This window comes from Rissa tridactyla, chromosome 1 (genome assembly GCF_028500815.1).
Source record: "Rissa tridactyla isolate bRisTri1 chromosome 1, bRisTri1.patW.cur.20221130, whole genome shotgun sequence".
In the NCBI taxonomy this organism is placed as follows: Eukaryota; Metazoa; Chordata; class Aves; order Charadriiformes; family Laridae; genus Rissa; species Rissa tridactyla.
The window spans coordinates 30,798,356-30,814,829 of NC_071466.1; the positions used below are offsets into that span (position 1 = coordinate 30,798,356).

The window sequence follows — 16,474 nt, forward strand, 5'->3', positions numbered from 1 at the left end:
TTTCAATTTGTTCTTTCATTTGCCTCTGATCAAAACTGATTCCTGCACAAAAGGTTATTCATCAGATTTTTTTTTTTCCCTTGTTTTTGAGTATCCTGCCTTTTAAGCCATAATGTGTCTTTCCTGCAGTCTGGAATGCTTTCAGCTGATGGATCTTCGTATGTGCTTATGCTAAATTGAGGCTAATTACCCTGTGAAAAAGCTCTCAGTCTTGACCATAAAGGAAAACTGGGCTGAGTAGCTCAGACAGAGACATCCATTTTGTTTCCACTTAAGTTAAAGCAGATGAACGCCTTCAAGAACTACAGACTGGCACTGAGTTGTACAGGCAGATTTCCAGCGCTGTTCCTTTGGTGCTATCTAAACCAGAAGGAGCTTTCTCTCACCTTTGCTGGACCACGGAGATGCCTGGAGCTAAGTAACACCATAGCGAAGGGACCTGTCACTTGCATTTGTCCCCATTTAAAAGTGCTTTACAGCCACTCTTTTAGCCATGGTGCCTTGTTTGATTTTGGGATTGCCTATGCAGTGTTGTGAAAACTTCTCTCTGCGCATGACTTTTAGTTGCCAGAAACTAAAATATATTGAAGTTGGAAAGAGAATGAATGAATAATCAAACGTAAAATTGTGGCTTAGTCCAGAGTGTCTCTCCCCAGGCTATTAATTTGTGCATCACCAGCATGTCCTTCATTATTGGTTGCACGGTTTTGCAAGTTATTAATAAATAACCAGGATAGGTAATGTTCTTTGCTGCAGTGTGCCATCAGCCCATTCCTTAAAACCTGGACCTCAAGGGTAGATTGACGGTGGCTGTTTGTTATTTCTGTTTTGCAGATGTTGTGGAGTTTTCCAATGGAAAGGCTGGTATTTTTGGTGAGCTTTTGTTCGCTGTTGTCCAATACACAGCAAGCGCCATCGTAAGTACATTTCATTATTAATTCTTCACTCCAAACAGATCCCTTGAAAGAGAAAGTAGGAAATGATGATTGTCTTGATAGAGAATCAACAAAGCATGTTTCCTGGACCACTGAAAAAATTGTGCAAGCTATAAATAGGTAGAAAGTAAAAAGCTTAAAACTCCCCTTTATAAGGCAATTTTAAGGGGAGAGATCTCCATTCAGTAACAAATAATTTAAAATGTCCTACTAAAACATGCTTTTCATGCTGTTATTGATGCTTGTTCATCTTTAGTTCATGGCATTTACCAGATTGGAAAATCTTGGGAAAGAACTCTCCTTTCTGTAATTGGTTTATACATTGAAGAAAGCAAAGATTTCACATTTAGGAGAGCTTCAGGTTTTTTCTGTACTTATCCTCTATTTTAGTGGAGATTTATGTATGTTGATACTGGTTCTTCTAGTTGGACAAATTCCTGCGTTTGGGAAATAGATGTAACTCTTTGAGAAAACCTATGGATCAAGTTAACAGTCCTTCATATTGACCTTTATCTGTAGGGCAGGTATAGGAGAAGAGACTCTTGCTTGTTCCCACCATGATCAAGTGCATTCATGTACTTAACACAGCCGGACTTGCACAGTCAGGCCAAGCTCTCCTCCCCTTCCGTGTCAGCCCACCTTTGAGGTTATCTCCAGCCCCAAATACTTCTTTCTCTTCTGGTTTTAGCCAGATGTAGACTTCTGCCTACAGTCTGGTGTTGACCTCCAGTGTCCACATCAGCAGAAAAACTACAGCCCCACAGAAACTTGGTATTGGGGTATCTATGGTGCATCTTGAGGGACACTTCATCTTCAGTAAAGCACAGGCTTTGTGTGCTTTGTGTGATAAAATCTTAGTGGAAATGGGGACTGAGATAGTTTTTTTCTGAGGTAATTGGATGTGGGAAACACAAGATGATGAATGTATTAGGTATATGATACTGAACATTATGTCAGGAAAATATTGTGACACTTCGAGACAAGGCTTGTGTCTGCCTGCCTGAGATTATGGGTAGTGCAGGCTACTGACCATGTCTGCCCGAGGTATTGCATAGGTAAACTTCTAAACAACTAACTATACTGCTGTAAAGAAAAGACCCTAAATTTCTGTGGACTATGGCAGAGGGCAAGCGTTGTGATCTCTTTTCCCTATGCAAGGACAGGACTTGTATACAAGTTCACTCACCTTTTGCTAAAGCCAACAGACTCTGAGTGGATGATGCAGTGACACTTTTAGAATAAAACCGCTTCAATGCCTTTGAGAAAATGCAATGATCACAGCTGAAAATGAAAAATTTCTTCTCAAATTTCAAGCATTGGAATGTATATAGATGCCAAACCTGCCTGATTAATGAATTAGAAAAGACAATTAGGCAAATGAAAACAAGAAAGATCAGGATCAAGCATTGTATGAGGGTAGATGTAACTGAAAGACAAGTTTCATCATTCATTGTAAACTTGAAACATTACAAAGTATTGTCACAAATATATAGGTAAAAATGATAAAACTTTTTAATGTTTATTGAAGGCTGTTCTGTTTTTCTTTCCCAAGATCCCTATGTTAGTGTGAAGACTCAGACCACCTATGATGCATTTCACTAATCATATGGAAGGAGAGAGATACTTTTTATTCTGTTTTCACAGTGCACCGTTTTTTAATCAGAAAAAAAAAGAGAAGTGAATTTGAGTTTCATTTGAAAAAAAACCATATCAGCTTTATTCCTTTATTTCTAAACCTCACCTTTCATTTTATAAATTTAAGAAAGCAGAAACATTAAAAAAAAAGTGAAGAGAGTTCAGCCAAGCCATTCTGTTAATGGTAAAACCATTTACCTTTCTTCAGAATAATCATTTTCCAAAAGCAGCTTTTTTGACCTCCGAACTGTTGTTTCTGTATGTGCCATTATATCATAAGGAGGACATGGACCTGTTGGAGCAAGTCCAGAGGAGGGCCATGAAGATGATCAGAGGGCTGGAGCACCTATGCTATGAGGACAGGCTGAGTTGGGGTTGTTCAGCCTGGAGAAGAGAAGTCTCTGGGGGAACCTTACAGTGTCCTTCCAGTACCTAAAGGGGGCCTACAAGAAAGACGGGGAGGGATTCTTTATCAGGGAGTGGAGCAATAGGATGAGGGGTAATGGCTTCAAACTGGAAGAGGGTAGATTTAGATTAGATATTAGGAAGAAATTCTTTACTGTGAGGGTGGTGAGACACTGCAACAGGTTGCCTAGAGAAGTTGTGGATGCCCCATCCCTGGAGATGTTCAAGGCCAGGCTGGATGGGGCTTTGAGCAGCCTGGTCTAGTGGGAGGTGTCCCTGCCCATGGCAGGGGGTTGGAACTAGATGATCTTTAAGGTCCCTTCCAACTCTAACCATTCTACGATTCTATGATTAAGACATAGCTCCTCACATAGTGCTCTGATTTTTGTGTGTAAAAGATACTTGAAAAAAAGAGGGCAAGAATGATGGTGTACATTTTAAAGGTCACAAAATGAATTACCAAGAAGCAGAAAATAATCAGAGCAGAGTTAAGAATAAAGGAAAGTAATAAAAAGAAAAAGCTAAATCTCAACCAGTTTAGCCTCCAACTCAGCCCTTTCCAGGGCTGTGGTCTCACTTGAAACCCCATACATATGGTTATATAGGAAATTGATTACTCCTAACATATTGAAACATAAACCGGTGTAATGTGGGTGCTAGTACATGAAGATACATGACTTTGTAGTATCAAATATGTATTTATTAATATCTATTCATTGTCTCAATGCATGGCCTGGTTTTGTTTCCAGAAAGTTGAGTTTATAGAACTTTCTCTGAGTTAAACCAGGCTATAAATGGCATTGGCAGTTCCTGGGACCTATTGCAGGTTTTTTCTCTTCTATCTATAGGGACTGATCTTTTGTAGGACCTAAATCTGATGGTCCAGAATTTGTTCATCAGTCAGAGAGAAACTGTTCTCTTTTAACCTCTACTTTGACTAACAGGGGGGGTGAACTAGATGATCTCCACAAGTCCCAAACTCAACTATTCTGTGAGAGTCTGAGGTTTTTTTCTTTAAAATTTGTATTGGTTGGACATTCTCGTGTTATATGAAAATCAACATACATTCTGGACAATCTGTTTCTATGTTGTTTTAGATTTCTTATTACTGCCCCAAATGTGGTGCATTTGGGCACACATGAGACAATAACAGTTCAGGTCCACGGAGCACAGCGCCCTGTGCAAGTTACTGCGTACTTCAAAGATGAGACAAAAAATCAGCTCCTGTCAGAGAGGATCATCTTTAATCTTAATGAAAATAACAACTACCAAGAGATGAAAAGAGTAATGGTGAGTCTACCATTATAGCGATGTTAATGTTTTCATCTGGTGATAAAAAACACAAAATCTGTACTACGAATATGTTGGAACAGAGACAACTCTGATCCCTAGAGACAGATGACAAAACACCAATTCCAATGACAGCAGCACCTTATTCACCCAACCAGCTAATAAAACATCGCTTAATATAATTTCAGTGGTGATTGAGTGCTCTTTTGTGCCCAACAAGCAAGCTCAAAGTTTTGTCACGTGCTGATGAAAGATCTTTTCATCGCTGTAGATCAGCGATGAAATTAAATTTAAAAACATTTAGTTGTTTTGTCACTGTTGTTCTGCATCACTTAAACTAAGACTGCATTCATGCCTTTGGCATACTGGCCATTTGTACAAAATAGGAGAAACCTTTAAAAATGTGCGGTCTCTCAAACCAAAGCCTGTGATGTTTCTGCAAACCTGTAAGTTGATTAATTCTTCTTTACATCCTGATTTGCATCATTTGCTTCTGACATGACTCTGTGAAGTCTGGCAGCATTTAGTCCAGGAGTACTAGTTTGAGCTATTTGGTTGGAAAACAGCACACAACAAGACTCAGTTTAGCTCTGATTGATTACTCCCAAAGCAAAAAACTGAGCTTTCAAATCAGGTTTCTCTTGAGCATGATGTTTAGAAACATCATATTAGCCTGCATGAGATAAAGCTCTAATCTCATAGCCAAGATTTTAGCAAGTGAAGGATTACAGGATGCTGCTACAGCTTCCAAATGACATGGTAAGTGGAGTTTAATGTGCATGTAGACTAAAGAAAAGTCACTGGGCTTGAGTTATTGCCATTGGACAGAAGAATGTGTATTTCTATGGCAGAAAATGGGGGATTAGATAGTATTTCTACTTAAAGAGAAATGTTCACCCAGTAAGAAAGATGTAACACCTAATAAGAAAGATATAATTGAGTATCTTCTGTTCAATAGTGCTAATAAAATTATTTAAGCACTTCAGCTCTTTTTGGTCCTCAGCTGTGTGTCTCCGAAGGTACCAGGTTCACATCTGACTCTGTGGGCTTTTTCCTTTTGTTCTCTTCAGGTCAAGCCGGGGCCTCTGCAACGGGATCTGTTCAAGAAGAGTAATCGGCCGCATGTTCTGCTAGTCACCGAAAGCAGGGACCTTCATAAGGAGACCGTTCAAAGCACTCGCATCCTCCTGTCTTCCAAGAAAGGCTACATTTTCATTCAGACAGATAAGCCTATATACACACCAAATTCCAAAGGTTAAAATACAAATGCAGCATTTCAGATGTGGAATACAGATGTTACAAGGGCATGATTAGAAAAAGTAATAATGATTTGATCCTTCCTAATGTTAATCCTTCTTGTTTAACCCCACCTACCTCTGTGCTGACCAACCAGTCCAGATTTTAAACTCACCTTCTGCAGCCAGGGTCTGCACTGCACATTGCAGCAAATCATGGGGAAATGCCACTGGAGTCAAAAAGTCATTCTTTCTTCTAGCAGGAGCCAGACAAAATCGGTTCCTTTTTGTTCAAAAATCTTACAAATGACTTTCCTTTGGAAAACAAAACTGTGAGAAACCTGCAAAAAACCTAAAACCTCCTATTGCTTCTGCATGTAACACCAGCAATAAGTATCCTTTTCACTTTAAGACCACAAATGTTTTGTTACTTAACAATTTAATTAAGTAACTAGAGAGGGAAGTCAAAAAAGGTCTTGAGTTTGGTTGCAGGCCTTTACTACAGAAGGAATACAAAAGTGAGTGAAGCTCCCTGAGGATTTTTCAGAATTTATTTCTTTAAAAAAAAAATGTGGTTGGTCAAGTAACATGCAAAACCTACGGAAAAATGCAATTCTTTTTTGTAATTTCTCAGGCTTCTTTTCATTAAAAGAAAGTGGTTTATCCTAAATTCAGTAACTCAGTCTAGAGCTTGTAATAATTACTGTCTAGAAAGGCATGAAATATATGTGTGAACACATTTATTCTCCTCTTAAACAGTAAAATACAGGATCTTCATTTTGGACAATGCTATGAGGCCAACAGAGGACACAGTTACAGTTGCTGTGCTAGTAAGTATACAAAAAACACTGTTAATGAGTTCTTCTTCAGCACAGGAACTATGAAAATCTTCCACAAAAGTTCCAAGAGTAAAACTATAGCTATGACTCCTCTCCAGAAATCAGTATTTATACATTGTGAGATATATCTACTCATTTTTGGCCAAAATCAGGAGGATGGAGGGAAACATAACATGTGAAAGTAGGAAAGCAAGCAGAGCATTTTCTCTTCCTTAGGACTAGTATATGAACTTGAGCTTTCGGACGTAAATGTTTGATACCTGGTATGTAACTTTACGTTTGTTTTCTCTCTCTCAACAGAATTCAAAAGGAATGGTGGTTAAAAGGTCAGACCGGAAAATAAAAACAGCGTTCAGTGAAAACTTTGAAATACCTGACGTTGCCGAGTACGTTACTGCTGTGCTTTGTGCATTAAAACAGTTCATGTGTCAAAATGCCTCTTGCAGCAGAACTATCTTCAAGCTAAAAAAAGAGTCCTGCCCCTCCCTTCCCTTCTTCCTGCTCTGCCCCCCTGTTTTCGTCTCCGCTTTTTTTCTTGCTCTGTATTGTCTGCTTTATTTCAAACAGCAGAGAGACACAAAGTATACTAAAGCTGTCTTGCTTTGATTACACCTGGGGAGTACCACGGTGCACTGTCGGCACACGAGAGCAGGGAACCATGCATGGTTGCTCTGGAACCAGCCCTGGAACCTCCTGCTGTGCTGGGGTCTACACCCAAGCTGGTTACCCTCCACTCCCTTCTCTGACACTGGACAGAAATTCACCTATCTAGGTTGCAATTCATCTCACCTGTTTTAAATGCCTGTGTCAGGATGAGATGTATCGTGCCTCAGCACTGGAAAGAAGCATTGTGCTCTCCATTGGCTGTAGAGTAGACAGAGGGGACTTACACATATCGAAGACCTCACAGTGTAACATCTAAAGTGAGGGGGACTAACCCCACCAAGATGCATCCCCCTTACCTGTTGAAGTACTTCAGTACTTAAGATTTTTTAACTGCTGAGTTGCTTGAATTACTTCTCCTCTTCCCTTCCCTTCCCTTCCCTTCCCCTCCCTTCCCCTCCCTTCCCCTCCCTTCCCTTCCCTTCCCTTCCCTTCCCTTCCCTTCCCTTCTCCTCGTCTCTGTCTCTGTCTCTGTCTCTGTCTCTGTCTCTGTCTCTGTCTCTGTCTCTGTCTCTTCTATTCTCTTGTCAAAATTGTCTCTCACCATGGAGTAGAGGTTGAGCCTACAGTTAGTACCTTTCTACCTTTATGCACCTCATCTTGGAGACATGTTAATGTGCTGCAATTAGCAACATTCATCCTGGTAAGGCACAATTTAGCAAACTACTTGCATATCTGCTCAACCATATGACTATATTCAGAACAGCACTTCTGTAAGGGCTCAGTTTGTGAAGTGTTTTTTACTTAATATTGTGTGTTCTTGCGTGCTAGATTGATTTTGACATCACAGTGAAGATACGCTGTAGGAAATATATGATGAGTTCTCTATTTCTGTGGGATTTTCAAAGGCAGTGCGTGTTATGTGTGGTTTGCCAATATGGTATCTTGTGGTATCTATATGATATTAGACTCATAAAGTCTTTTTGAGTGTTTCCTATGACATCTGGAAATACATTGTTGGTTCCTCCCAGCAAAGAGAAAGCCATTAATAAATTAGTTTGGGATGAGATCAAAGCAAGGAAAATAGTGGCATTTAGTGATAATTTAAATATATTAGCATCGTAAAACATCTGAGTAATCCTAATTAACAATTTTCTGCTGAATCTGAACTTTAGGCCTGGAACGTGGACAATCAAAGCCTGGTTTCATCAATATGAGATGTCTAATGTTTCTGCTGAATTTGAAGTTAAAAATTATGGTAAGAGAATGTTTAATTTGCATTATAAATATATGAAGTCATCACTATGTGTTAAAAGATATACTGCAGTAATTAAACCTGTCTGTAGTTAGCTACTAAGAACAAGATTCACAGTGTTTCAGTGCCTCATTGCTATCTCTGATGCACAGAAGGAGAACTCTGGTTTTGTGTGCCTTCCACTTATATTTGAAAAAAAACTTTATTTTTATACAGACTTAGTAACTTCAACACCTTTCACAAAACATCCTTTTTTGGAAGTGCTCTCCTACTGAAGAAAAAAATGGGCATGAGATCCATTTTAAAATCATTGCAATTCTGGCTGAAGTTTTCAGTAAAGTCTGGAATGAAAGAAAAAAAGCTACCTATTTTCTCTCAGTAGAATTCACTTTGGAAGTTGATTAGAGTTGTTCCTGTACTCAGAGAATCTTTTTTAAAGAAAAGTAAGGACACTGTGGAAAAAGTAAAAATGTAGAAATTTAACAATTTGGTGTAAGAAATGGCTTGATTTATTTACGCTGAATATTTATGCTTTCTTGTAAAATGTAGTGTGGGTTTGGTTTTTTTCTTAAAGGCAAAAGAAAATGAAAAATCTGTTTAACCAAACTGGTTTTGCGTTATCTAGTGGATGTAACAGAATAGTGGAGACTACTGCATCCTCTGCAAACACCTACAGCCAGGACCAAGTTACTGTGGCTGTATCTATGGTAGCAAATAGTTTGGCTTTATAGGAGGAAATTGCAGAGTGACACATGATGCTGAGGACCTCGTGTCCACACTCAACCCGTTTCAGGGTGGGTTTATTTCAGACTGCTTCTAGTCCAGGGTACTTAATGCCCCTTAGCGTTGGGAGCTCATCTTCTGACTTATTTTCATTGGAAATCCATTTTGTGTGCTCAAAGACTGCTCCACTACTGAAGCAAACCAGACTAAGGGAAGATGATCAGGAAATATGCTTCAGAAGTGCACTGGTGATTCAACCTAAAACGCTAATGCAACTGCACCCTCTCAGTGGGTGTTGCCATGTGCCAGAAGTTTAAGGTATGTTTGAAACTGACATGTCATGACTTGTAGTCTTTTTTTTTTCATGCAGAACTTCCATCTTTTGAAGTCAAACTCATCCCAGTTCAGCCATACTACCACATCTGGAGTGAAAAATTTGTGTTTGATATTGAGGCAAAGTAGGTGTGCTCAGATGGAGGCTGGTTTAGGAGGCAGATAAGTAGATAATGAACTTTGCAGCTTCTTCTTCTTCTCCTTGTCATTAACAGTTGGTCATTTTCTGGCTTTACTGGAATCTGACTTTAACTTTATATACTCTCTGTTTCCACTACTAACTTGAGACATCAGTGTAAAGCGGTGCCTGGGTCCAAGTGGTGGTAATCAAAATGGTACACTATTTTCTGAATATTTTAGTTTAATAGTAAAAAGGTGATGGATTAGATCTCTCCTCTGTGTTGCTAGGTAAGGTTCCATGAAAACCAACAACCTGGTTTTCCTTATACTTTTTTGGTTTAAACATTTAGAAACATTCTAAAGCCTCAGATGTTGCTATTCAATGTAATCCAAGTAGAGACGGATTCAAGTTTGGGTATGAAATTTTCTCAAAACTTGGTGAAGTTTGGAAGTAATAAGCTAGTGCTTATTTGAGAGTAATGTTTTTATGTAGAAATGCTTCCAGGTGAATTAATACAGTTGATCACAGGAGTTTCCATGTCTATGGACATGTGCATTGACGCACAGTAGGACAACACTAGTCTGAATCAGACATGGCTACAAAGCTCTCAAACTGGCCAAACCACAAGGCAGTGCTCTGTGGAGAATGACTTACACCTGATCCCATATCAAATCAGGATGGCATCAAACATACAGTACCTTATCTCTTAGAAAGTCAGGCAGTGAAAATTTAACCCATCAAAATATTTTGAATACTTTTGAAGAATCAGACTGAACCTGGATTGAATGTTTCGTGCTGTGTGGCTCTGCTATTTTTGATCCCACACTGACAGGTCTAAATCTAAATTTGCTGTATGGTCTAAAAATGGATTATAAGTACATACCAAGCCCTCTTGGCTGTTGAATTTTCAGGGTTCTTAGGAGTGGAAATACTAAACCACTGCCTGCTAGGAGAATGTTCGTCTTTTATTTACCGCTTAGCTGGAATCCAAAATGATTGGAATATCTTGGCCACCTTGTACTTTGGGAAGGTGGAGAAAGAAATCAGATAGTTGTCTGGAGAACTGATGATGTATTCCCTTTTCACTAAAATCATCCCTCATGCAACTAAAACTGATGACTTCCGTAGGACATATTTTTATGAGATTTTTAACTCCAGGATCTACGTGCCAGTCATTTAAGTGAAGTGGTTCGATGTGGCATTGATTCAGATGTTATAAATTTGATTTAAAGTTAGATTTTAAAGTTATTTTAAAGATGACTCAGTGCAAAAAAATTTAAAATCCTGGCACAAAAATGGCATAATTTTGATGAAAGAGTATGTGAAGTTCCTTCATGAAAGCCAAAATGCTAGAAATAGGCAAAACCAAACTTGATACTGCACTTGAACAGAAGTTAATGTTTTCTGAAGCCAAAGAACCTCTGTGTGAAAAGTCAGATGTCTGAATTAGTGTCTCTATGGTGACTAAATTAGAACTCGATACCTTTATTTTTTTTCTTTTTTTGGAGAGCAATCAATTTAATGAAATGAGAGCAGGCAGATGGAGGCAGCTGGCCTTCTCTCATAGTTGGAAGAAATCTTTTCAGTTTCAAAGGAGTGAGGACACTGACCACCTTTTTGCTCAAGTTTTATTTTCTTTGGTTTGGTGTATTCCTAATTTTATATATCTTTAAAGATCAGAAAATAATATTAGCAACTACTATCAAATTGAGTAGGCGTCTATAATATGTCTATAATATTGCCAAACACACCAGATAGATAGTTGGTTGATATGGAAGAAATATATTTTCTGAAATAAGATACTCTGCATTATCTAAATAATGCTGGAATAGTTATTCTGTTTATTTCTCCCTATCTAGACAAAACCTCAGAATTATTTCACTAATTCTGATGTGTCAGCAGAGAGCTGAACACACAGTATCGTCAAGTAATGTCAGACCTTCACCAAGAGCAGCTCCTTAAAAAATAAGTCAGCACCTCGTGGCTTTTTGAGGTTGATTCACCATGTTCCTTAAGACTCTTTAACACAGAACCACAAATAGGATCATTCAAAGTTATTGTAGCTCGTATTGTTAAATGTAGTTAGTGTTAAACAGTGGGCAAATTTTCTGAGCAGCAATGATAGCCAAGATAGTGGAAAGTGAACTGGGTATATTTATTAAACAAACAGTAGTTTTGAAGCCTAAGAAGGCTTGTTTTATCCATTCGCTTTTAGTATTTTGATTGTTAATTATTCACAATTATTTTTGAATAATATAAAAATATACAGGCGGCAATGTTGGGAGTTATCAGGTGAGGTTAGATTCTAATAACTTACTGATTCTACAGAATAACATACAATTTTAACAGGGTATTTCATTAAGCTTCCTAGGCAAAGCCCATGTGAGCGTTGCCTTTTGCAAACATACACATAATTGAATAGTATAAGAGTATCTTATTGATAAGTCACTGTTGGACAGTAGTTCATTTGAGATAGTCTATCTTGATAGTGAAGGGGATGGCAGGGAGGAGACAGTCCATACAAAAGGGAGGAAAGATCCAGGTATAAAAATTGCTAATGTGATATACAGACAAGAATAAAAAAGTTTGGTCTATACAACTAAAGTTCATGACTTTGTTGAGCACTGACAGTAACCATGTGAGTAACTTGGCTTACAGTAGCCTTTAGTTAAACAGGCATTAAATATTAGTATTGAAGTATGTGAGTGCATGTAACTAAAGTGTCATCACTACTGTGAACATTTGTGTTTCATCTTGTCTTTGACTCTGGAAAACCCTCCAAATTGAGAGCAGCAAACAAACTATTATTATTATATTCAAACATTATTTAATATCCTTTGAGATATATAATTTCTTAGATGCTTTCCTTATAAGAAGAACTATTCTCATACAGTAGGAACTTTGGTTGCATTTCAATGTGATACCAGAAAAGAGATTTGACTCACCTAGGTAGAAAATCAACCAGTTGCAGGAAAGATTCCTGAGCCCCAGAGCTCAGCGGACGATGGTTCGGATGGTGCATGGCACAGGCTCGGCCTCAGCCATAGACCCCCTCCCCAGATAATTCCTGGAAACTTCAGGAGGAAGCATGGACCAAGGTCCACCTCAGGTCTGCACGTGGCCACCCTGCCGTAGAAGATGGGGGATTTAGTAGAGCAGCCGTGAACTGTGCTGTGCCAGCCAGCCTCAGTCTCCGAGGCAGCACCGCACTCATTTAATTTCATTTCATCACACTGACACAAGCAGGGTGCAGTCGCTAGATGTGCTGCCTGGACCTCAGCCCTGTGTCCAAGTGGAATATTGATTCTCCCCCCACAGTTCTGGTAAGCTCTATTTCTGGTCTAAATTCATTCCTGGCCAGCTTGTACCCTCTTGGTCTTCTGCCCGCTGTCCTTGAGCTCCTCACCTTCACCGTGCTGATCCCTCCTTTCCCCACTGCACCTTGAGAGAGCAGACGGATCCCTGCATCGACCTTCTTTTGCTTGGCTGAACAAACTCAAGTTTTCTAATCTCGTCTTTGTCACCTTCAATTCTTTATTTGGTTCTGTTGAATAATTATTAGCTTTTATCATGATTATTTGATATTTTGATACAAAGTGATATCAGATAACCGTCTTCAATATTTTAATGCTTTCTGGAATTTTCTCTTTATGTTATTGCAGCACTCAATTTTGAGTTTATGGACTGTGCAACTCCACTACCATTAATATCATGATTATTTAAGAGGAAAAAGGGGTTGAAAAACTCAATACTGTTCTTTTGTCTATTGGAAAAGGTCCTAGTGGTGCTACAAAGGCCTGCCTGACTTTCCTCAGAATCAACATATGGAACTCCCGATAATTGATCTTATTTGTCTGAACTGGCCATGCATGCAATTAACAGTTATTTCATATATTGACTGTTGTTTCCTGCAGTTATTAGGTTTGGCATTTTAAGCAGTTTTCGTAAGAACGGCCTCTCAGTCCTCTGAGAAATTTTAGTTTCACTGCTATAGATCAGTGCTGCTGCTCAGGTCAATTTGAAAGAATCTTTGGTTAAACAAAAAAAGCCATTAAAGAATTGAGATGTAGCAGGATTTCCACAAGCAGAAGACACCGCCATGGCCATGACAGGTCCCATGTAGCACATTGCATGCTGTGCCGCAGGAGGATGCCATCTGACAGGCTTTCCTTCAGTAAGGAGTCTGCCAGGTGCAACAACATGTCCTATCCTCAGTCTCCATGACCTACATGGAGAGTTCAGGGGTGTTCTGGCCAGATAGCTATCTAGCAAATATTTCATTTACGAAAGGTCCCTATGCTATACTACCTAAATCTATAGGAGAGATGTGGGGCGGAGGGTGTCTACTCTACCTAATGTAGGCATTAAAATGTCAGCAGGTAGGATCTGTTTCTGGAGGTCTTCAGAGGTACCAAATATCGGTCCCTGAGATGATTATCTGGCTCCCTATTTTGAATGCTCTGCTCGTGAGGTGTCTCATAAAAAGGAATTAGCTGTTCATCCAAGCTAAGTGGACTGGATACCTCCCTTGCTCCCTGTGAAGGGGGTGAGTTGTGTGAGAGCTCCCTAAAGTTCTCATTAATTTGTTAAAAAAATATGTTTAAATTACTCTGGTGTAAATTTTGTCAGATCACGTCTCCACATGTGATTCTGCCAATGTAATTTACTCCATATATTTCCCCGCATTTGAAAGCAATAGTTTGTACACAGACCAGTAAAAGTCTTCAAGTTTGAGTTACCAGTGAATGGGACTGCTTTTTGGTTTTGAGCTATTAGTTACAGATGGGACACCTACAGATAGATCAATTTTATTTCAGCATAAAATTATTAGCCTTATTTATGCTTGCTTTTTATTAATGTAATGATTCATCTCCTCACTTTTCTTCCTTCCAAAGACACTCTTATGGGAAAGGAATTCAAGGTGTAGTGTATGTACGATTTGGCATAATCGATGAAAATGACAAAAAAGTCTTTATTCCAGGCCTGGAACAACAGCTACCAGTAAGTACTGGAGTTCAATATTTCTGAATATAGTCAGAAATTATTGAAATATAGATCCCTGTAATACTGTAGTCATGCTATAAGCAACAATTTTTTAATTCTAATGCAACAAACCAGTAAAGGGTTGTCTTTTTTTTTTTTCACTTATGTTTTAGATTCAAAATGGAAAAGTAAAAGTTACCTTAAATACACCACTTTTGGAAGAGAAATTAAGAAAGAGTATTTCCACTCTGGAAGGGTTTCATTTATATGTTGCTGTTACCACTGTAGAAACTGCAAGTGAGTACACTATGCCTTAGCTGATAAAGTCTGCAATATTTACATTGATCTTTCTCTAGTGTAATTCTTTGTGTGGGAAATCTTGTCCCACTGGACCAATCTCCACTGCAAAGCTTGCTCTTGCTGTAGTCCACGACAGTCTCTTTCATCTGACCCCCTTCTGTGCACAAACTTCATCTCAGGTGGGATTCACTTGTCTGAACACAAATGTCCAGTACTGCTTTAAATGCCCTATGTAGTCCCGTGTGGTCTTCCATTGCTGCTCCAGAAGTCCTCAGGTCTCCTGTAAGTACTCACCTATAGGGTCCGTCTCATATTAAACAGTCCTGTGAGGGTATCTAAGATACCCTGTCTGTCTGAAGCTGCACCAGACACCTGTATGAACGCAAATAAATTGCTCCCCTTGAGGACTTGCCTCAGTCGTATCTACTCCTTCCATACATACAAAGTTATTACTTGGTCTTGGTATCCTAGCTTGCTCTGTACCTCAGCTGGCTAAGCCGTCAGTCTAAAGGTAAGGCATATGTACCACAGCTGCAGTGCGATGCAGAGGAGGATCTAGCCCTTGTGAGTCCTGCTTGTCCTTTTATGCCCTCCCACAGCTTTATCAGACTGTGATACTTGGCATATGCACAAGTACAATATAGTCCAAATAGCTTGTTCTTGCTGTTCATGTGGGACATGAGCCTGGAGCATGCCTATCCAGAAGTTTTTCAGTGGCTGTTTGCCTTTGTTTTCCTAGAGGACAGATAATTATTTCCACAGTTCATTACAAGGGATTTGTGTTGATATTTGCTTGCAGCAGTGCTAAGCACATCGAGTAGGTTCCAGATACCTTAGAGTACCCAAAAGTGAGCACTGCATTGAATTGGATGCAGTGGTTGATGGGTTATTTGGGTTGTAACAAGTGCTATTGTTAGCCACACGAGGCTGAGGTGAGAGACGCAACTTCAGTGCTGACCTCTGAAATTGAACCTGCAATGAAGATGACCTTTCCAACATGGGCAAGATTTTTCTTGTTGTTTGTAGAGAGATTGATGCCTTCTATTTTAGGTATCTAAAAGTAAGGTAACTAGTCAGAGCTCAAGCACTTTGTACAGTCAGTCTAGAGAATGGATGGGTTAAACTGCACGCCAGAGATGTCTGTTCCCATTGGCTATAGAAGGGGTCTAGTTACTTTGCTTAGAATTACTAGAATACTAAAAATCCTGAATATTAATTAGGATTCCTTAGAATCCCAAAATTAAGTCAAATGCATTGCAGCTGTGCAGTTCTTCAATACAATGTACTATAGGTACTTACATGCACTAGTGTCGCAGTATTTATTGTAAGAGCAAAAGGGGCTGAAAGACCTTCCTTTACCACACCAGCATGCTGGGTGTAAGATCTCATGGTGTGGTGTGCTCTCTACCAGAGAAGCAGGCTGCCTCCACACCTGTGTACTTGCTGGGTTTGGTATTAATTATATGCATGACAGGGCAAGGCTAGTGGGCTTTATTGACACCTCTCAACCTTGAAGTGTCAATAAAGTGGAAAATAAGGACGTTGAAAGTACATCTCTAATGCACTTATTTTAAAGCAAGCTGTGTAGCTGAGTTTTTTAGGAGTAGTTATGGGTAGTGGCGTGACTAGAAGTTAACTAGATGAATGAGTGGTTGAACTAGAAGAAACTTAGATGGGAAGCAGATGCTCAAGCTTGTCTTGTGGATGCGAAGTTGCAGAAAAGACTATTAGGTGATATTAACTCCCAAAAATGAAAAAAAACACACTTTCTTTCAGAAAATTAGAGATCTAAGGTACACATCCCCCTCCTGATTATG

At 39.2% G+C, this 16,474-nt stretch overlaps 1 protein-coding gene across 1 annotated transcript in view; it reads left to right on the top strand.

The window, feature by feature from the left end:
* The first annotated feature begins 767 nt into the window (after window positions 1-767).
* LOC128918091 (complement C4-like) overlaps window positions 768-16,474 on the top strand; it is a 51,258-nt gene continuing 35,551 nt past the window's right edge. Inside the window, exons 1-9 of the mRNA XM_054221974.1 lie at window positions 768-917; window positions 4,073-4,265; window positions 5,336-5,519; window positions 6,260-6,330; window positions 6,640-6,725; window positions 8,118-8,200; window positions 9,291-9,378; window positions 14,270-14,375; window positions 14,531-14,654. Of these exons, the coding sequence (XP_054077949.1) occupies window positions 835-917; window positions 4,073-4,265; window positions 5,336-5,519; window positions 6,260-6,330; window positions 6,640-6,725; window positions 8,118-8,200; window positions 9,291-9,378; window positions 14,270-14,375; window positions 14,531-14,654 (1,018 nt within the window). The 5' untranslated portion in view covers window positions 768-834. The remainder of the gene's footprint in view (window positions 918-4,072; window positions 4,266-5,335; window positions 5,520-6,259; window positions 6,331-6,639; window positions 6,726-8,117; window positions 8,201-9,290; window positions 9,379-14,269; window positions 14,376-14,530; window positions 14,655-16,474) is intronic.